This window comes from Pimephales promelas, chromosome 12, assembly GCF_988280905.1.
Source record: "Pimephales promelas chromosome 12, fPimPro1.hap1.1, whole genome shotgun sequence".
Taxonomy (NCBI): domain Eukaryota; kingdom Metazoa; phylum Chordata; class Actinopteri; order Cypriniformes; family Leuciscidae; genus Pimephales; species Pimephales promelas.
The window spans coordinates 18213693-18235509 of NC_142780.1; the positions used below are offsets into that span (position 1 = coordinate 18213693).

The window sequence follows — 21817 nt, forward strand, 5'->3', positions numbered from 1 at the left end:
GCGTTTAATGTTAAATTTGTCTAAAATTGTCTGAACGGGATAAATAGTGGACAAGAATTTATCAAATCTGTACTAAAACAAATGCTTTAAAATATTATGCACAGACTCATAGACAAGACAGAGGCTAAAATATTTGAAAGATTTTTATTATATGCACAAAAGTTATCGATAATACTTTACAAAAAAAAAGAAAAACAAGAACAAAAACCTATGTGCATTACATACAAATGATGCGCTCCTGGGAGAGAAAGAGAAATCAATACTTGCTTACTCTACTACTGTGTTTGAAGTTTATCTCTGTGTTGACCTTCCATTTTTTCTCTTTCTCTCTTTAGTGTCTCTCAATTCTCAAGATCCAATACTTAACTGCCAAGAATCTGTTTAAAGAAACATATTATAGTTTCCCCCAAAATACTGATAAAATGCAAACAGCACCCTTTAGTCCCCATTATGACCAATGTCCCTTGTAGGTACAATGTATTGAATGTGGGATTATAGTGTGTAAAACAATGCATCATCTTTCTCTGTCTTCTTTCTTCCTCCATCTCAAGCACCGTAAACACTCTCATTACTGTACGTCATATACAGGAACAGGTCTTCCTCCTGGTGTTCCTAAAAACAGACAGAGGTGGTCAATTTAGATCAGAAATCCTATTTTGAAATTGTATTTGATTAAAATTGTAAACGTTAAAAAAGTGTGTGCATATAGACCACAGTTCAAAAGTTTAGGGTTAATAAGATTTATATTTAAAGAAATGTATACTTTTACTCAGCAGTGACACATTAAATGGATCAAAAGTAATAGTAAAGACTTTTACACAGTTACAAAAAGATTCTATTTCAAATAAATGCAATTCTTTTTATTAAATCAACCTTGATAATATTGAGAACTGTTTCTTGAGCATCAAGTCAGCGTATTAGAATGATTTCTGATGGCACTAAAGACTTATATATATATATATATATATATATATATATATATATATATATATATATATATATATATATATATATATATATATATATTTACAATATATTAAGACAGAAAACAGATATTTTTAATTGTAATAATATTACTTTTGATTAAATAAATAATTTTTGACTCCTTCAAAAATCATTCCGATCCTGAAAAAACAACAACTTTTAAATGGTAGTGTTTTTATTTTATTTTTATTCATGACTTTATTTATTAATCATTTACCAATTAAAAAGAACATTATATTCAAGGCCATTATACGATTTTAAAGAAATATATTTAGAATTTTATGAAGGTCAGGAGGATTATGTTCCGTTTAGTTGTCCCAGTCAGAAGCATTTTATTTAGTTACTTTTGTTTCCCCTGTGTATTTATATCCCTCAGTTTTCTATTCTCCTCTGTTCTTAGTGGTTGTGTTTCTCCTGCGTGTTATCTTGATCTCTGGAGTGTTGGTGATGTATTGTTTATTAACAGTTTACTGCTGCACTAAATCCAGCTTCAAACTCATCTTTGCTGCAATGAACACCCTTTGTTGAGTATCTTACTCTGCACTAGTGAGGAGGGGTGCTTGAGTTACCTCATACACTGCAGACAGCGGGGAGCTGGATGGAGGGAGGGAGTTTTTAACGAAAAAGAAGAGCGCTTCTTCCGGCCTCATAGACACCCGCTGTCTGATCAGGAAGCAGAGCTGGCCGACTGGAAGAGAAAGTTGAGAGAATGTCGTCAGATTAAAACTTTACAGTTTGCAAATGGTTTCATTTCTTCCTCAAAAGGAAGACTGGAATAGGGAAGTTCAGGGTCATAAAGAGTCTCAAAAAATTGAAAGGCCATAATTTACTGCCATATCATTACGCAGTGCTGACGGGCAATCACGAGTTGAGTTGAATTCCCCTGTCAATTTGACCGGACAAAAAAAAAAAGAAAGAAAAAAATAGCTGTTTGGATTTAAATAGGGAAATGATTAAAGGGTTAGTTCACCCAAAAATTAAAATTAAGTCATTAATTACTCACCCCCATGCTGTACCAACCCCGTAAGACATTCGTTCATCTTCGGAACACAAATGAAGATATTTTTGATTAAATTTGAGAGCTGGATCACACCTACATAGGCTCCCTAAGGGATTGAAACTTGACGGCCCAGAAAGTCATTAAAGAAAATGTTTAAATATTCCATGTGGCTCAGCTACAAGTTTATCAAGCGACGAGAATACTTTTTGTGCGGAAATAAAACAAAATTAACGACTTTTTTCGACTATTCCTTTTCTTCCTTCTGGGCCTGAGACGAGACTTCCATGACGCATGCGCGAGAACTGAGAAGAGTTATATAGGAGTTATCCAGCTCTCAAATTTAATCAAAAATATCTTCATTTGTGTTCCGAAGATGAACGAAGGTCTTACGTGGTTGGTACAGCATGGGGGTGAGTAATTAATGACTTAATTTTCATTTTTGGGTGAACTATCCCTTTAAGAGTAATTTATTGGATCATTATTGCAGTGATTATTAGGTTTCTAGCTTGTTATATCATGTTTGGCAACAGTTGTGATGGAGTGTGTTCGTTTTTTAAGCAACGAACGTATGAAGACACCTCTTGATGGAAATAAATGTTGTGATGTTTTTTCCATCAAGAGGTGCATCAATTTTTGGTCAAGATCTTGTATTGACAATGCAAGAGTCGAGCACTCTATAAAGTTTACTCCAGCACATCCCAAAGACTTTCAATGAATTTAAGTTCTGGACTCTGGAGGTGTTAATTCATGTGTGAAAATGATTCTTCATGCTTCCAACCATTCTTTCATTTGTCATTGTCATCCTGAAATATGGGCATGATGTGTCTTTCACGTGGTTGTTTAAAAATGAAAATCTGCACACAAGAACAGTTGCCAAACATACAGTATAACATGCTAGAAACATAATATCACGGCAATAATGATCCAGTCATTGACTCTTAATCATTTGCCTATTTAAATCCAAATGGATAATTCTTTTTTGGCTGGGCAGTGTATAATGTTGAGGGCATGTATGAAATAAGAGCTGTCACCTGTGAGGTCTGAAGGAACAAGGTATTTCTTTTTGTCAAGTTCAGGAGCTCGTGACCTTGCTGCTCTCTCCACAATTATCTAAGGAGAGAAAGAAAGAAACAAATAAATATACAACTCTCCCAAAACCTTCCTTTCAGAGCAATATTATATTAGTTGTAAATTCTGTCATCTCTCTTGTCATTCCAAACCTGCATGACTTTCTTCTGTAAAACATAAAGAAGATATTTTAAGAAATGCCTCAGTATTTTCTTAAGTGAATGGTAACCAAAACAATTTGGTTACCAACATTCTTCACAACTTCTTTTGTGCACCAGAAGACAGAAAAACAAATTTGGAACAACATGAGGGTGAGTAAATGATCCTTTTTGTGTGAAGTATCCCTTTAAACCTTTGAACTGTCCTGATAATGTAACTGAAATATATTATTTTTTGTTATTATGGTTTCCAACCATGATACTGACTGGAATTTTATCCGGATGTTTGGCGCGGACTCTCTCCCCCTCCGCTCTCCTGATCTCCAGTGGAACACTTCGCTGATACTGGCTAGACATCTGAGGGCCAAACACACATGAACAATAACATCAACATAAAAATATAACATTTTAGGCTTCCTCATTTGATACAATAATTCATCTGCCTGATTAGTTATTGTCATTCAAACATGGATAGAAATAAACACACAGAACTGCATATGATCATTAATAAAGAATATTTATTCTATGAATCAGTCAATCATAAACACAGGGTGTAACAAATTGTTTATTTTGAAATGCCCTGGTAATTCTTCTGCCACCCCACCATAGGCTCTTCCTCTCTTTTGCCCTCAGTCCAGACGTTATTTACATATGTTAAAATTCAAACCATGTGTATTTTCTACAATCCTCTTAACACAACAGCTAGATTTTTTAAGTCACCATGAAATAAAAATGGACACTTCTTGCCATTAGCAATATTAATGAAATATTGCTAATAATTAAATTATTTATCCATGCACATTATTTTTTTAAATTCCGTTTCTATTATAATCTTTAATCGAAATAATTCCCCTCCCACTTGCAGAAACTTCTCTTTTCTACACTGATGACGTGTTCATTGGCGTGAGGATGGGGCAAACCTGTCATTCACATGGCATCACAGAAAAGCAAACCACAACAATCCAACGATCCAATCAATTCCCAACGAAAAAATCAAGTCCCACCCTACATTTTTTCTTGTTCGGGAAACCGTTTTACATGGATATCCATCATAATAGGAAAGAAAAGACTACTGTGTTTCCCATTTCATGTTGACTTTAATAAAAATAAAAAAGGCCTAAAAAAAAAAAAAGTTTGGTTCCGGTTGGTTGTCAGTTGAGGTCATGGGTCGGTAGGGAATTTTTTTTTTTTTTTTTTTTTTTTTTTTCAGTGGCAGCAAGGGATGGGTAGGAAATTCAAGGGATAGTTCACAAAATTATTTTTGATATGTTTTAGCTTACCTCAAGGGATAGATGTAGGTGTTTTTGTTTCTGCAGTATTTTCAATTTTGATATTTTTTGGTCAAAACTAAAAATATCAAAGTGAACTATCCCCTCAAGCCTTTTCACGTGCTTGTCCTCCAGACAAGTAAGTAAATCTGTCAATCACTTGTCTGAGTAAAAAGTTGCTTGTCCGGATTTTTTAAATTTATTTATTTTTTATTCTGAAGCAATATTCTCATCAGTGTTCAATCAGCTTTGATATTTAAAAAGGCATATTGTAATATCTGCACCTTTAAGAGCATCTCCTCCACCAATATTATTAAATGCCCTATAGTGTCTTATTATTCTAAATAATTGAATTTATTGATCAAATTTAGGAATTTAAAATGAAAGATGAAGCATACTGTTACCCTAGGTAGGGCTGATCAAATTAAATCATTTACAATGAAAAATTACAATTTCATAAAATAATGTTATGAAATTGATTTAAATGTGCAAATAATAAATATTGGAAAGAATTATACTAGGCTACTTATAAACATAACACTAAACTGCCAATAGGTGGCGGCAGGCGGCCGTATTAATGAGTGAGTTATTGATTCATTAATTCAAACGATTCGTTCAAACGGTTGATTCATTCAAGAATGAGACAGATTTTGATGTTTATGAATGGGTCATTGAATCTTTGACTCAACCGATTCGTTCAAAATGCTGAATCATTCAGTAATGAAAACAGGATGAGTTCCTGTGAGATGCGTCGTGGTTCTGCTGTGACTTTTCTTTGGAACTATTTTCGCTGCTAAAATGGAACAAAAACACCCAATATTGCTTATAAACAGTAAGTGACTTAATCCTAACTGTTTATTGAACTGTTGTAGGAAATCAATGTCACTTTTTCAATCGTGATGGTATTCAGGAAAAATAATTGAGGCTGCTTAGTGCTTAACATATGTTAAAATATAAAAACTCCACATTTAGATTTTTTATAGGCAGAGTATGTTGTTAACTGTGTGTGTGTGTGTGTGCTCCGCTCATGTGTGTAGATTTCTCTGCGCGAGCGTCAACAGCGCAAATTTACCATCAGTAATACAGTAGGCCTGCTACATTTATTATCCACAATCGATCGCAACTTGCAATAAATGTAATAAAATCAGAATCATTCTCTCGGTTTAGTGATTCCCTAGTTATTTTTTTGTTTGTTATTGATGTTCTAATCAGGCTACTTGTCCGTTGGGGCGAGTAAAATTCTCTTTTACTTGTCCTTCAAAAATCCATTTGTCCCGGAAAAGCGGACAAGTTAGACGGGCTCTGGAGATACGAACCGCGGCAGGTTAGAGTGTTTTGGATTGCATAAAATAATGAAAGAAACGAACAAATACATGGCGAAAGAGGTGATAGACAGCAGAAGATGGGATTGGGATCATGATTGGAATTTTTGGGATGATTTTTAATAAAACTAGGCGGATGGAGGTATTAGTATGTGGTGTGTACATGTCTATGAATGCATGTATTTGTGTGTGTGCGAATATGAATAAAAATATCCTAAATTACAAAAAAAAAGACTTGTATAGTAGCCTATGTATTATAGTTCAGTTTGACGAACGATATCTGCCTCGTTTGTTAATAGATTGCTGGAGGACAAGATGCATCTTGCATCGCGTGCTATAAAAAGACGGAGCTGTACAAAAACGTAAATTTATAGTTCGCCTCAAATTTTTTTATTTGTGTATTTATTTAATTTTTATTATTTCTTCCCCAAGCTCATAAAATAATTTTGGGTCGCACATAAATTGACAGGGTCGGTCGGAAACCGGAAACAAACAATTTTTTTTTTACGCCAAATAAATTTTAATGATAACTAACTATAAAGGACTATAACATAGAAAATCTAAGTTACACATTGCCTGCATTAGTTCATCGTACGTAATTTTACGGAATGTTCTGCCGTTTCATTGAAGGTTGTGGAAAATGATTCCCAATATTTTATTACTGTGGAACTAGGCAGACTAGTTTGTTTTGTTTATATTCACTCAACCATCCACTTGTGCCCTGCAGAGGAACATTACATAATACAGACATGTACTAAACACCCATCAATTACAACAGAAATTAAATACTTTCCATTCCTACTTCCTTTCCATTTTCCATTTTTGGACCAAGGTAATGTGCTTACTCGTGTAAATACCATGGCATATGCATATTTCAGTTATTCACTACCGTAGTATTATGTAATAATATAAAGCCAGTAGGCTTAATTGATAGTTGCGATTCTCGATGGTGTTGCGAAGAAGGCGAGTTGCCTCATGCAGTTCTGCATTGCGAAAACATGTCCTCCATACAGTAAGTTACTGCCCGCTCCTGAAACACTCACTATTGACACTCATAAACAATAATAATCTGCTGCCGTCAGAAAGAACATGATACTATGAGATAACTGGACCCATAACAACAACTGCTGATGACGTAAGTCCGCGAGCTCACATGATTTTACTGTCTATGGATATGACCTGCTATTCCGTACAAGCCTTGTTCAGGGAACATTAAATGCGGGTAACCGCGGGATTGGTATCTGAAACTTTGATCCAACACAAATCCACGACCCATTTTCACCATAAAACTACATTAACCTTATCCACATTAAACTGGGTGTATTGATCATTGCGGTAAACAAACAAAACATACCTTGGACGGCTAACGTTGCTGATCGATTCAGGAAGAAGTCAAATGTAACGCCCGTCTTCCCGGCTTAACCGAAGATAAGATGCCCGTATTAATAGTAATTATGTTGCTCTCCAAAAATCAATAACTTTATATTATAATTCGCCTTCTATCTTGAAGATGTCGACTGACCAACTTCTCCCACTAAAACAACAACAAATAATGCACCGCCTCATTCTGTAAAGTAACCAATCAGAATCATATAAATAGACTGACATAACGTCTAGTGATTTAGAGGAGAGAGAAGGCGGGATTTAAAAGTGTTGACAATGCTTCTATTGGCCAAAGTGAGCTGTCGCTCACGTGTTCCCCTTGGTCAGCGGAACCAATCAAAATAAAGCATAATTAGGCCAATGAAGAGAGCTCTGAAGTGTTTCTGTGTTACGTGTCTTACGTGTCCTTTTCTAGGCAGACCCAGCATTTGATTCTGGTAACAATTTTGTCCACAACAACTGTGCTTGTTTTAATCGTTTTTGTTTTGGTAAAGTCATCTTGAGGTCCCCTCAGAAGTTTGTTGAGGCCCACTGAGTTGAGAACCACTGTTCCCTGCCCAAGTTTTTTTTTTTTTTTTTTTTTTTCCCCTCCCCAAGTTAGCATCAAATTTTGAATAAAGTTTTACAATTCTTATTGACATCAGTTTGCTTGTTTTGAATATTGTCTGTAATGTTTATTATCTTTCTTTTTTATAGCAATATATCCTGTGAATTGTGAACCTTGTTTCTGAAACGAAATGTATACTTTTTAATGATGTCTATTGTACTGTATGGAATAAATATTGGTATATATATATATATATGTGTGTGTGTGTGTGTGTGTGTGTGTGTGTGTGTGTGTGTGTGTGTGTGATTCTATACAATACAGATCATTTAAAAAGGTATACATTTCAGAAAAAAGGTTCACAATTCACAGGATATAGTCTTAATTTCTATTTATTCTGTATTGTTTTATTATGTTAGAAATACCTATATTTGCCTTCTCTCTGTCATGTGTTGAACATTCTGTCGTCCAATGAGAGACGCTGGCAGAATTTCCGGCGTCACCATCATCATCTCCAGCCATTTTGTTAGAGGTGTTGACATTCAACCATCGAGTTCAACGAAGTAACATTAGTTGATATGGGCTGCAGTATATTCCTAATATCAACTGAAACTTGGTTTGTTTAAGGTCTTCGGTAAAACAATATTAAGCAGCGTTTGTACCCTAATTTCTACAAGACATCCTATATCAAACGTTAGAACTATTGCTTTTCTCATATTTGCGTCGAATTTTCGGACGAGCTAACAGTAGCTAATTCGTTAGCTCTGGCCAAATGGCGGCGAAGTCGGCACAGCAAGCCCCTACATCGAATTGGTAAGACTTCTACACATTACAAATCCTTACCATGATTAAAGATGTCGTTCACCACATCTTTTGACTGTTAAACGGTTGCTTTTTACAAATGGAAGACATTAGTAAACATATACGAGGTAAAGGTGTAACGTTAAATATGTGTAACGTTAGCTTAATATCCGCTTCGCTCTTTTTAAGTAACATTATGTACCGAATTGTATTGTTTCACAATCACTTACTACTGATTGGTTGAAAATGTCATTCAAATTTTTAGTTTAAGTTATATGTGAAAATTTCGTCCACATTAGAATTTGGCTAATTAACGTTTGGCCTGTGTATCGTTATGGACTTTATTCACATCAGCGCCATCTTTGATTTTTAACGGAAATGAAAGCGAGTCTGTGAGGGATAACGTGGGTTTTTGAATACTGATATGTAATCTGTGTGTTTGAAATATTCTGTTGATGAAACACTGCAAAAATAACTTTCCAAGAAATTTCAGTTGACAAAAAAAAAAAAACCTCCCGACAGTATGAGCTGTGGAAAAGTTTAAGTGATCTAAGAGCTTTATACAGCTTTTTACACCGGATTCCTTTGAAAACACGGTAAGTCTATCCCTCTCAGTCTCGCTTTCATACCTGTCATGGCGCTGCTCTGAATAAGGCCTATTAAAGGCCTAATTTCTGGCAAGCCAGTCTAGATTGTAGTCTTACCTTTATGACTTTTACCAACACACTTTTGTGGCATTAATAATGTAAGCTAGGCGCAGTATGGTTAATAACAGAAGTAGTTAACAGAATGTGCATGACCGAATTGCAGATTTGAAGTGTACATATATTATAATGTTATGAACTGGTTGCTGTTACAGTTAATTTTTTATTTTTTTTGTGATCTCCATGTTTTGCATGGGTCAGAGTCTTGTGTAGATGCCTATGTAATGGAACCTTCTAGATATGGTATAACTTAAAGTTGAACTTGCATTGTCGTTCACAGGCCGTATGGTAGTAATTCAGGTGGAGAGGGCCCAGTCCATGAGAACCCGGAATGGGAAAAAGCCCGACAGGCTCTAGCCTCCATTACTAAAAGTCAGAACTCAACCAAGACTTCTCCAACCAATCGCACCACCCAACAGGTTAGTGTTTATATTTTGTGTATATATATATATATATATATATATATATATATATATATATATATATATATATATATATATATATATTGGTATGTTCCTTTTTTTATAGTCGCGTAAACTGTGTGTTTATAAAAATGTCCATTTTGTGTTGTGTGGTTAAATGATTAATTCTGTTCTGTTTTCTATTTTTTGTTAGGTTGGACAGTATCAGGCAACAGTTACAGACTCCTCTACAATGCAGCAGCAGCAGCAGTATTATCAGCAGTGGTATCAACAGAACCAACAGCAGTATGCTGGTTACCCATATCCCTATAACTACTACTACCCCATGCCTCCGGTAAATAAATGCACCCTTTCATATTCTTACAGCATGTACCTGTATATAGTCTATTTGTATTTGCGCCAAGAACGGGTCAAAGTAGACGTTGTTCGCAGGCAGGCAGCCAATGAAGACCATAGGCGTTATGCGCAACATTCGCATTATGCGAATGTTACCCTGCTACGTATGTGGGTCATAGAAGACTGGAATTCCTGATGAGCCGTTTAGGTCGATCAGAGTCGATTTTCTTTTGGGAGACAATAATTTAATTTATTGTGCACTTTTGATTTTACACCTTTGTAGACCGTTTACATTCACAGACAGCTATATTACACACTGCATGATGACAGGTAATGTTCGAAAAAGCATAATAGAAGCACTTTAATTACAAAAAACCTGCCACTTACCCCAAATTTAAACCAGCTTTATTACAGCTTTTCCTTTTTGTGCAGTTTGCAATATTATTATTTTTTTCACTCCTCCAGTATGGAGGATCATATCCTTCAGGACAGTATGGTGTTCCAGGGGGCTACCAGACACCTACTACGCCCACTGGACAGGTATAGACTTTTATATATCATCAAAAGCTTCTGGTACCCAAATATAGATCAAATAGTTGTGTACATTTTAAGTAATTAATTCAAGTAATTCTCTCTCTCTTGCTCTCTCTTTCAGACCCCTGCCATGCCTATGGCAGAAGATCAGTCCTCCAGCTATCCCTCGCAGCCCCCTCCTCCTGCAACCCCTCAACCTCCCCCTCAGAGTCCTACATCCACTGACCAGCCCCCACCCCCTCCTCCTCCTCCCATACCTCCTCCACCCAATGCCCAGTACCCTCTTCCATCATCCCAGACCCCCTACAGCCCCAATGGTACCCTGCCATACAGCCCTACGGATTCTAACCCCATGATGCGGGGTTACAATCCTGGGCAGATTCGGCCAGGGTACCAGGGTTACCCAGCACCTGCATATCAGCCCCCTCAGCAGCAGGCTCCAGGACAAGGCCCATATGGAGGTGCAGGCATGGTGGATTCTAAGAAGCCTATCAATAGCAATATGAACAAAGGTGGACAGCAGCTGTGGCAGCGCATGAAACGTATGTGTCTCTGTTAGATTATGTGTGCTAAACATGTCATTTTAAGTATATCCTCCTAATGTTTTTTTTCTTCTTCAACAGAGGCTCCTGGAACAGGTGCTGTAAAATTTAACATACAAAAACGCCCGTACGTCATGTCAAGTCAAAACTTCCCTTCAGCTGAACAGGCCCCTGGATTGGGATCCCTTAATGTGACAAACCAATCTCCTGGGTCTGCTGTGGCAACATCTTCAACTTCAGCTGGATGTTCCCAAACTCGGTAAGCATACTGGCTAATATTTCAAATTAAAAGGCTGGTTGGAACATGCTTGTGCCTCAGTTGCAACTGACCACATTTTCTAGATTAAACAGATCATTAGGGCTGTGCTAATTTTAATGCCTTTTATCCCCCATATACATTTAGTAATACTAATTTAATGTAAGACCTCAATGAAAACAATAACTTTTTTTGGGGTGGTTCTTGAAGGCCTCAGGACTGGCCACAGGCCATGAAAGAGTATGTACAGCGTTGCTTCACAGCCTGTGAATCTGAAGAGGATAAGGATCGTACAGAAAAGGTACTGAAAGACCTTCTGCAGTCCAGACTACAGGATGGCTCAGCTTATACCATCGATTGGACCAGAGAACCGCTGCCAGAGTGAGTTGTATCTTTTTGTTTAGTTCAGCATTCCTCGTTCATAAGTGGCTTGTTCAGATCTCGTTTTAGTGTCTTTTAAGCTACTTAACTATTGACACTAAACATATGAAATAAATTGCAGTATAAAAAGATTTCTGCAGAAATTTCAAATGTAGGTATGATCATGTTTTTTTTGGTGCTGGTCATTTCAAGATTTACTCTTGGACTGGACTGTTTTTAATGTGATTAGACAAACATTTTTATGCAGAGATGTGTTTCACTGATGTATTTAAATGATCACCTGAAATGTATTTTAGAAATTTTATCTTGTATTAGTTGAGTCTTGTCTTGCATTTAAAATTGTCTTGCATTTTTAAACATTAAAAAAAATTTGGTACTAAAAAACTGCTTTTTTTTATCAGCCTGAAGCAAAAGCAATCTCGCTGGGAGGTGGTTCCTCAACGCTCTCAGGAGAATGCTATTGGGAGAGGTGGGGCCACCCGTGGCAGGGCAGGGGCCAGGCTGGGTAACTACAGAAATGTATTTTCTCAAAGAAGCCCCTCCTCCAGCTCGTCCCACTCCTCATCGCGATCCCCATCCCCTCACAACCGACACAGGGACAGGAATAGACATCACCGGAGGTAATGCCCAGGATTTTAAGGTTAATTATCTAATACTAAAAAAAAGTGCAGTTTAACTGTCGATTAACCTGCAAAAAAACGGAACGAGACAAGAACGAGGATTCAATAACTGCACTATTATACCATTTTATAAGGCTGCATGATATATTTCACATATATCATAGCACACTATGATATATGTGTACTAATTACCCATAAAGTACTAATTACCCATAGCACACGCAGTCTCCACTCGCATCCGAGTGACCAGACATCACACAAAATTCGGGACAGTCCTGAAATCTAAGATATTTTCCAGAATCCGGCCCTAATTGTCCCGAAAATTATATTAAAGCAAAACCTTGTCTAATAAAAAATTATAAACTTTCCGTGGAGGTTGAGTCGGCCCCCACGGGCGGCTTGTTGGCTGCAGCATCTTTTCTGTTTCTTTTTTTTTTTGAGTTCTACAAAGATATAGGTGTGAATTTAGATATACATGGATAAGGAAATTTTCATTCATTCGTTTCGTTGACATGGCTGGTCTACCAGAACCACAACATACCGTTTTTTTAGTGCCAGACTAATGACAGGCTGTTGATCTTTGAAAAAAAAAAAAAAAGTTTGGTTCAGGTTTGAAATAAATTGTTTTGTTATAGGCTGTGTAGTCTAATATCATAGTAGGCCTACCCATAAACACGCCTTAGATCTCTTATTAACACTACACAAGATTTGTACCTTTAATATAACAGCTTCAAAGGGGTATCAGGCCGTGAGTGCAGAGACGCTCTGTGTGAGTGGTATTTATGACAGTAACGTTGAATACAAATACTCCACAGCGACTCTAGGGGTCGCCGTTTGACAAAAACGGAATTCCTGCATAGTGTGCCTTTTTAAGATTTAAGAGATAGTTCACCCAAAAATGTAAATTAGCCCATGATTTACTCACCCTGAAGCTAATCCTAGGTGTATATGACGTTCTTCTTTCAGAAGAATACAATCGGAGTTAAATAAAAAAATGTCCTGGCTCTTTAGAAGTTGTATGTCTTTAGAAGTCCACCAAAGTGCATCTATTTATTATTAAAGTGCTCCACGTGTTAAGGCCTGAAGTGAAGCAATGCGTTCGTGTAAGAAAAAAATCCATATTTAAAACTTTATGGACTTAAATAACTAGCTTCCGGCAGATGGCCTTACGCATCAATTTACATTTGTGTATCAAGTTCAACGGTTACTCTTTTTGCATAAATCGATGCATACAGCCCTCTGAATTATGTTGTTTTGACAAAATTAAACAAGTAAAATAACAACGATCACCAGGGATGCGTTTCCGAAAAGCATCTTAAGCGCAAGTTAATCGTTGGTGCCAATTGTTTTAAGAACCAATATAACATTAGTGACTCATCACTTGAAGTATGATAGAAATTGGAGATTAGCAGAATTTGAATGGTGACTGTCTTTCTTCTGCAGTGATTCTGGCTCCCAATCAGATAGCAGCATGTCAAGTGATCCTCGCCTCCCGTTGTCCCGGCGGCAACAAAAAGGTGGTCGAGGCCGTGGGGCAGAAAGGGAGCGAGGCAGAGGAGGTGTGGGAGAAAGAGGCAGAGGAAGAGGCAAAGCAAACCGAGGACGGAGGTGAGATTTAATTGTTTGTATACCAAAATTGAATGCCATTAACAAGTTTTTTCTAACATTAGGGAATTACTAGTAGCCTCATTACCTTCTCCTCTGACTTCAATCAGGAATATGGAAGACCTAACGAGTGGAATTGGTAAAAAGCGGAAAGGTGGTAACGCAGGCCTTGACTTTCATGACCCGAATCGTGAAGCAAAGAAGCAGAGCCGAGCAGCACGCTTCCACACTAAATTACGCACTGAGCCCCTGGTGTTAAACATCAATGCGTTTGACCTCCCCAATGGCTCCCAGGAGGGGCTGAGTTGGGATGAATGCCCAATAGTCGGCACCTGCCAGGACATCACCAAAATCTACCTGCGCCTCACATGTGCTCCTGACCCTGCAACTGTCAGACCTGTACCTGTGAGTGTTTCTCAAAGTGTTGCTTTTCTTTAGGGATCTGTTGGTTCTTTTGTTCTGTGGTTAACACTGGATTATGTCTTATTCATGGGTTGTACTCAAAAGTGGTCTCTGGTTGGTGAATTAAAGGGATACTTCACCACTGGAAAGATGAATGTGTATTTAAAATGGGTCATTTATGTAGAAGAAATGTGAAATTATTTTTGAATTTGGAGCTTTCTAGACTGAGAGAAGCCAGAAAAATCTATTTCTATTTTCGAATACTATTTAGGACGGATAGTATGCGAATTAGGGCGCAGCATGTGTCAATCATAGCAATGGGGTCAAGCCCACCTTTCCTTACTCAGAGTTGCTATTAGATCAGTCCCGAATCACTCTTAAGCTAAGACTCCTACGTAAAAGTTTTTAAGCTAAATTAAGAGTTTTCTGAGAGGATTTTAGAATCGTTTTGAATACGGTTCCAGGACATTTTGTACTATCTCGTCGGCCGGAAATGTCCATGACAGGAAAAAGTGGATTGTAACCCCTTCTACTCAGCTTTCTCCACAGAACAAGAGCCTGCTAGCTTAGCTTCCAAAAAAAAAAAAAAAAAATGGCTGACACTGTGTACATTCTGTGAGTGAGATGTGGGACAGCCCCTACTACTGACTGTAGTCTTTACCCTCTTGCCAAAAAATCTTTCAACGACGCAAAATGAAGATTTTTGCGTTATTGTAGGATTTTTTTCCAGACAGAAAATACATGAATCTCTAGTCTCAGGGGGATATGAGGGTGGAATGCATGGCAATTTGGAAATACTACAGGTTTCCTACAAATACAAAGCTTAATGCTAAATGAAGTATCCCTTTAAACAGTTTGTTTGAAGATTTGTTTTGAATATTTTCTTGTTTCAGGTGTTGCGAAAGTCCCTGATTGCGGTGAAAACTCATTGGAAGACCAATCAGGATTATGTGTATGCATGTGAACAAATGAAGTCAATACGACAAGATCTCACTGTGAGTTACGGTTACTAGTACTAATTACCTGCTGTGCCATTTTCTCATGTAGTGTCTTATCTTGAAATTTTGTGTCATTCAGGTTCAAGGTGTGCGTACGGACTTCACTGTGGAGGTATATGAGACTCATGCTCGCATCGCTCTGGAAAAGGTATGTGATGTAAATTCAGCTCTGATTAAAAGGCTAAAAATAACTTTCATTCATTTTGGACTAAACACACATTTCGACTGTTATCAGGGTGACCATGAGGAGTTCAACCAGTGCCAGACCCAGCTGAAGGCGCTGTACAAAGACTGCCCATCGGACAACATTGGAGAATTCACTTCCTATAGAATTATCTACTTCATCTTTACTAAGAACTCTGGAGGTATAAATTGCCTTTTCTGTTTAATCTCTAGTTTAAAGGGCATATTGCAGGTTAGGGGACCCAACAAGTCAATGTATAGAAAAATAGTTTAGGAATAGGGTTGGGTATCGTTTGAATTTGAACGATTCTGATTCCGATTCCTTGTTTCGATTCCGGTTCCTAAAGATTCTCGATTCCGATTCTTTTAAGAAGCAGGGTCAAAAAAGTTTAGTTAACCTTGCTAACCAACGGTCTTTCTGAAGGAAATACTCCTTCTGTCACAAATACTCCTTTTGTCTCAAATTTTGCATTTTGCCGAGATTTCGTTATTTTTAGAAAAGTGAAGCCACACTTTGGACCACCGATGTAAGCTACTCATGTTCGACTCGCGCGGTTATGCCAACACTTCTGGTAGACGCTTCTTCATTGGTGTTGTTCAGGGATTTCTTCTTCCGGTCGGCGGACTGTGAATATCGAAACTAGGAATCGAAATTTTAACTTTTGAACGATTCCGGGAAAAACAAAAAGTTAGTCCAGGTTCCAATCGATACTCGATTCTCGATACCCAACCCTATTTAGGAACTAGATTTTCTTCAAAATGTACTTATAAATATGCTACAGATGCTTGTGGAGTCGTTTTTGTGAGAATTTTACTTCCGCATTTGAAAATGGCGTAATGGGCAGGAGAGCGTGTAATGTAAATGTAAATTTAGTTTTTTAATTACAAGTTGCTTCTATTAAGGGCATGTCTACCTATATCAATTATTTGATGCCATTGGGACAGTATAAGACGATCAATATTCTTGTTTCGGCATCCCATGTTGAACTCATATCGCCGGGATGATAATCCTCCTATCTGAAGTGAACGCTACACACGGCCGCATTTCTCGAAGCCGATGCAGAAGAGAAATCCAGTCACTTCACCTGCACAAACCGAAAAGATAGCACGAAAGATAGCACCGTCTTTTTTCTTGTTATGAAAACCTGTGGACTCGATGTCCTGACAGATCGGAGTTTTTGCAACCTCCACAAACACAATAATTTACCTTGACGATGATAAATTGAAATACAAAAACTACCGAAAACACACTGACTGACGACCGCCCTTACTGAATACCAGCCTACCCTGCACTGAGCTGAGGCTCCCTGTCGTGACATAAAATGACGCAATGTTGAAAAAAGCTGTTTTTACGAACAGTCAAAGAAACCCTCTCTTTATTTTTATTTTTTTAAACTAGTGTCTTGATGTCATTTTAAATCCTGCATTAACTTTTCATATTTTGTTTCCGTCAAGGTTATATGTTCATTTAGATTTTTTTTACTTGCAAAATGCTCTTTAAGCTTTTAATCTTACTATTTTGCACTCTAATTTTTATCACCCTTGCTACATTTATCATAGACTTGACCACCGAGCTTGTGTACCTGACCCCTGAGCTCCGTGCTGATCCATGTGTAGCTCATGCTCTTGAGCTCCGTACTGCCTGGGCTCTTGGAAACTTCCACCGGTTCTTCAAACTCTATCGAAAAGCTCCACGTATGGCTGCTTATCTAATAGACAAGTTTGTGGAGCGGGAAAGAAATCTAGCACTGAGGGCCATTTTTAAAACGTGAGTACACATGCCAGGGAGATTGATTTAAAAATGATACTAATGATTATTTGAACTCTAAAGTTTTCCATCTTGTTTTCCCTTCTCTGCTGCAGGTTCAGGCCCTTTGTACCGGTGGAGTATGTGCAGTCCAGTTTGGCCTTCCCAGATTTAGACTCATGTTTAGCATTTCTAACAGGGCTTGGGGTTACATTCACCCCCTCTGACCCAAGCAAAATAGACTGTAAAGTCAGCTCAACATGTCTTACAACCTCGTAGTTTGGGGTAAAGGGTTGGGGGTGACCAGATGATTTACACTTAAGCTTATAAAGACTGTAGATAAGGGACCAGATATCTGCATAATAGACACGCATCCAGAGTCTAGAGCTGATCATATATACGAGATATATCTCAGATTTTTTTTAACTCTTGTAGAGTGATAGACATTCTGACAGTATACAGAGACTTAGGTGCCATTTCAAGACCCACTATAGCCTATTCACACAGCCCATTTAGTGAAGTATGAGGCAACCAAATACTTATTTATCCCTTTAAACCCAATACAGATTATCCCTTACACCAATAGAAAAATTAAACAGAGACAGGTCAGCAGGACATGTCAGGTCCCACATCATAGAGCTCAAAAAGCATTTTCAAGCTAACAGTGTTGTGTTCTCATGTTTCTTTCCTCTCAAGCAAACAGCCACAAAGCTCAAGACCTGATATCATCACAGTTAATGCTGAATATAGCCTAACGTGAGCCAGTTCCCACCAACAGCATACCAGCTCAAGTCTGTGTGAAGGCAACAGATCCTTCTCCAAGATTGTCATCTTTAATGGACTTTAAAGCCATGCGCAAGTGCAATCCTTCAAGCAAGAAGAGGATGGTTTGTATGCCCTATCTTTCTCTTTGCCTGAGATGTCTTCAGTAAGTCAGTGGTGGAGGCACTCCATTAGATGTCCTTCCTCGCTTCATCTCTAGGATTCAGATGCTGATAGCCTATAATATTTGGACTGAGTTATAACAAGATCACCTACAGAAATGCAGATTTGCCTATAGTTTCGTACCGTCACCAGTTCAGCCCCCACTTCCCACACAGTTTCCTCTTCCACACAAGAAGCTGGGCCCATTGGTCATAGATACCATCCTAATCGTTCCTCGACACCCAGGAAGCACAGCTCAGTGACTCAAAATCTTTTCAGCTGTGATCGGAATAGGGCCAACCGTTTTAAAGTCATCCAGGTCCACCTAGCGGGATTCATTCACCAATAAGTTTGACCGCCAGCCACTGAAGAGCCAAGTCCCCTCAAGCACCACCCATTATAGAAGGTCTCTACGCCCAACACGCAGGCAGCCTGACCTTCATTCATTCAGAAGGAAAAGCAAGGTTTTCCCTCACAGCAAGATGGCGGTTGTATCCTGTCTTCTCTCCACTGGTCACCTCATTCCTGCAAGGGCATCCACTGTCCTGCTGGAGTTTGGCAACACATGGGTTTGTATGGCTCCTTAAGCTTCGGCCACATCTACTGGTAATGGCTGGTAAGAAGGACTTGATGTTTTGAAAAAGCGTGGTGGATCTTCATTCAGCTTGGGTTGAGGTTTTATCACTGTTGAACCACATGCTTGGCTTGATGTCTTTTAACCCTGCTGGCAGGTTATGAATTTGCATATTTCATTTTGAAACGGGCCTAATAGTGAACCCTGTTGCACCCTTTTACTGCAAGATTGGCACCAAAAGATCTGTATGAAAAAAATTGAATATATCTGCTCATTTTACATGGATATTACTGTGGTGCAGTTGTAAATCTCAGAGATTCATATGGCATCATGGTGTTAATCTAGCCGATTGAAACATGAATGCGTTATAGTAAAAAAAAGTTGTAACAATTCAGCTTTACAAAGTTCATCTAATGCTCCTTGATCTCAAATGGACTGCTTTAAAATGGTTTAATTGGAGTCATAACCCAAACATCACTTTCATTGCAAATGAGCGAGGAGCTTTTTAGCATTTTTGCTGTTGAAGTAATCGGATTTATTAAATGTGATTAACCATTCGTCCAGCATGGATAAGGCCTGAAATATGTGTGCTTTAGCAAAATGTCCTCAAGGCCACTGAGCAGAAAGCATCCCTAACATCTCGTCTGTATAATATGTACATATGTTATCATGCAAATAATGTGCAAAGTGAACATTTATTTTTCTCTTATAGTACTTTGGTTTGTTCTAGTTAATAGTTTATTTTTGTTTGTACAATGGTAAGTGTAATTTTGATTTATACAGTAATTTTGCTGGCAGTTTTTAAAGTTTAAATCTAATGGGTGGTAAGCATGTGCACATTGATATGAGGTGTAGTTAAAACAAGTGAAGTTTCCCTTTTAAATCTATTGGCAAAAATTAAATTAAATGCTATAAAGTAAATCTCTTACAATCCACACATATGAAGGAGTCAGGGATTCATAAATTGACAATATAATGCCAAAACTTTCCCTTGTTGATAATTATTTTATATTCCCAGGCAGTTATTTTTATTTTTTTGTCATTTTATCTCTATGCCTTGCTTCCTGTTTTGTTTTGACACCAAAGTATTCAACAACAAGAGAAATATTTGGTTTAAGCACAATTTTAACACATATGCTGTTTGGCTAGATTTTTTTCTTCCAAAGATGTTGATCCTTTAAATTGCAACATGTCCTAACTGATGTGACTGAGGTCAAATTAGAACTGAAGACTACGGTATATTAGAGTTTGGTTAATGTTTTTCTTTTCTTTCTTTAAGTTCATTTTGACTACCTAGGGCATCATTCTGTTCGGATGTTTGTATTTGATTGTACATTGTAAATGAATCAATTTCTATTGGTTGCCACACTGACTTTGCTCTCCTCTCCCTCTCAACCTTCAACCCCTCCCACCCCTTGTTCTCCTCTCTCCTCCTGCACTCCTTTATTACCAAATTCTTTCTCTTCTTGCAGTCATGCACAATCGGAGCAAAGCAAAAGATGAAAAGATGAGGGCAAAACTAATCCAGAGGCACACTGGAAAATGGCCGTTGAGACGCCCTGACATCAGCCAATTGATGCATTTGTCATTCTAACGAGAGCTTGCTTTCAATTTGCAATGTTTTTCTTTCTTTTTTATGCCAATATACAAATTTCTACAAAATGACAAAACACCTTGTCAGTCTAAAGATGATGTATGGATTGTATTTCAGGATTGGCTCATCATAGTGTTTGGTAGAATTGCTGCTGTATGTTCAGGTGTGTCTTTTGTCTATTCTTAACATTGCTTTTTCTTCTTTCTTTTTTTTTTTTATTTCCTAACTATATTTTTTTAGTGTTTACTGATTTAATTTTTTATATTTTTCTTTTGCAATTTTTTTTATTTATTTTTTTTTTTATGGTTCTTTACTGACATTTTGTGTTTTGGTTGTGGGCTGAACATGTTTCTGATGTTTAATATAAACTGTAGAATTGCATACTGCACATGCCTGGACATACAGATAGATAGACATTTTATACCCTTATGTAAACTTTATATATCTAACCAACAGGTTATAGAAACCCTTAGTTAATGTCCTCAGGTCTTTAAAGTTCACTGCAGTTTCTAATGATAATGGTTATTGTCTGCCCATAATGAATAGTATTTACTGATTTTCCAAAGCAATGTTAATCTCAATTGATGCCACCTTTTTTGTTTTCCTCGTGAAACGTGTTTTTAGCCCTTGCTGTTGTAGTTGTGTAATATTTTCACAGCAGTATTACTAACGGTGTCATCCCTCTCTTCAGATGTTGCCTGTCCTCTTCTTAAAACATCCACTTTCTTTAACTTCTTTCCTCTGCATCAGATCTTTTTTTTTTTCCTCTGCATCAGATCTTTTTTTTTTTTAGTTCATAACGTTTGTTGTACTTCGATTTGCCTCTGTAAGTGTTCTTACATTTTCAACTTTATCCATTGACCTTTTGCCTAGTCTCATCTTTATTTTTTTCTGTCATTGATATTCTTTCTGCATGTTCTTCTGTCTCCCTCCTCTTTCCTCTGTATTGTGTATTATAATGCTATGTTGCGATTGGTTTATATTTGGTCAGTGCTTGGCAGTAAGTATTTCGACAAAACTGCTTGTCTGTTTCTTCTTTTACAGCTCCACCTCTCAATGCCCTAATGTGTCTGCCCTGAAAGAAAATACTGCCATTTGTAGATACTGATCTGTACATTATGTACATAATCTTGTGAGAAAAAATAAAGAAATATAAAGAATCTGGTGTACAGATTGTGATTCAGTATTGTGGAAACTAGAATTGTCTTCTAAATATGATGTTACAGAGGTTCCCATGTATAGTGTTCTCCTTCCTGCTTTTTATTTTGTTTTATTTCACTTGAAGTTTGCTGTATGATAGCGTGATTTTTACAATGGTGGTACAATATTAAAGTGTTTTTTTTTGTTTTGTTTTTTACAATGTAATGTTTAAAAACTGTATTACTAAATACTTGAAATATCAAGTATACATTCAATTGATCAAAAGTGGCAGTAAGTACTTCTGCATTCTTGTGGAACATTTCTACT

At 37.4% G+C, this 21817-nt stretch overlaps 2 protein-coding genes across 2 annotated transcripts; one reads left to right on the top strand and one right to left on the bottom strand.

The window, feature by feature from the left end:
• Nucleotides 1-130: 130 nt before the first annotated feature.
• On the bottom strand, nucleotides 131-7353 carry LOC120484725 (gamma-aminobutyric acid receptor-associated protein-like 1). Its single transcript, XM_039680130.2, has 5 exons — nucleotides 7155-7353; nucleotides 3478-3567; nucleotides 3016-3094; nucleotides 1554-1672; nucleotides 131-612 (listed from the first exon to the last, which is right to left on the bottom strand). Exons 2-5 carry the CDS (start codon nucleotides 3565-3567, stop codon nucleotides 547-549), a joined length of 354 nt encoding a protein of 117 aa, XP_039536064.1. The 5' UTR covers nucleotides 7155-7353; the 3' UTR covers nucleotides 131-546.
• Nucleotides 7354-8232: 879 nt separating this feature from the next.
• On the top strand, nucleotides 8233-21510 carry leng8 (leukocyte receptor cluster (LRC) member 8). Its single transcript, XM_089117604.1, has 15 exons — nucleotides 8233-8540; nucleotides 9513-9651; nucleotides 9848-9988; nucleotides 10456-10530; nucleotides 10646-11066; nucleotides 11148-11325; nucleotides 11533-11703; nucleotides 12105-12323; nucleotides 13767-13931; nucleotides 14039-14333; nucleotides 15224-15325; nucleotides 15408-15476; nucleotides 15564-15693; nucleotides 17072-17279; nucleotides 17375-21510. The coding sequence occupies exons 1-15, from the start codon at nucleotides 8500-8502 to the stop codon at nucleotides 17535-17537; spliced, it is 2517 nt and encodes an 838-aa protein (XP_088973730.1). The 5' UTR covers nucleotides 8233-8499; the 3' UTR covers nucleotides 17538-21510.
• The last annotated feature ends 307 nt before the right edge of the window (nucleotides 21511-21817 follow it).

Excerpts from the sequence above, each read along its gene's own strand:
- LOC120484725 (XM_039680130.2), bottom strand. The coding sequence starts at position 3,567 with ATGTCTAGCCAGTATCAGCGAAGTGTTCCACTGGAGATCAGGAGAGCG. Across the intron at positions 3,095-3,477 it reads AACATCCGGATAAAATTCCA|ATAATTGTGGAGAGAGCAGC; the intron begins GTCAGTATCATG and ends TTCTCTCCTTAG. Across the intron at positions 613-1,553 it reads CGCTGTCTGCAGTGTATGAG|GAACACCAGGAGGAAGACCT; the intron begins GTAACTCAAGCA and ends GTCTGTTTTTAG.
- leng8 (XM_089117604.1), top strand. The coding sequence starts at position 8,500 with ATGGCGGCGAAGTCGGCACAGCAAGCCCCTACATCGAATTG. Across the intron at positions 11,326-11,532 it reads GCTGGATGTTCCCAAACTCG|GCCTCAGGACTGGCCACAGG; the intron begins GTAAGCATACTG and ends TGGTTCTTGAAG. Across the intron at positions 15,326-15,407 it reads CAATACGACAAGATCTCACT|GTTCAAGGTGTGCGTACGGA; the intron begins GTGAGTTACGGT and ends TGTGTCATTCAG.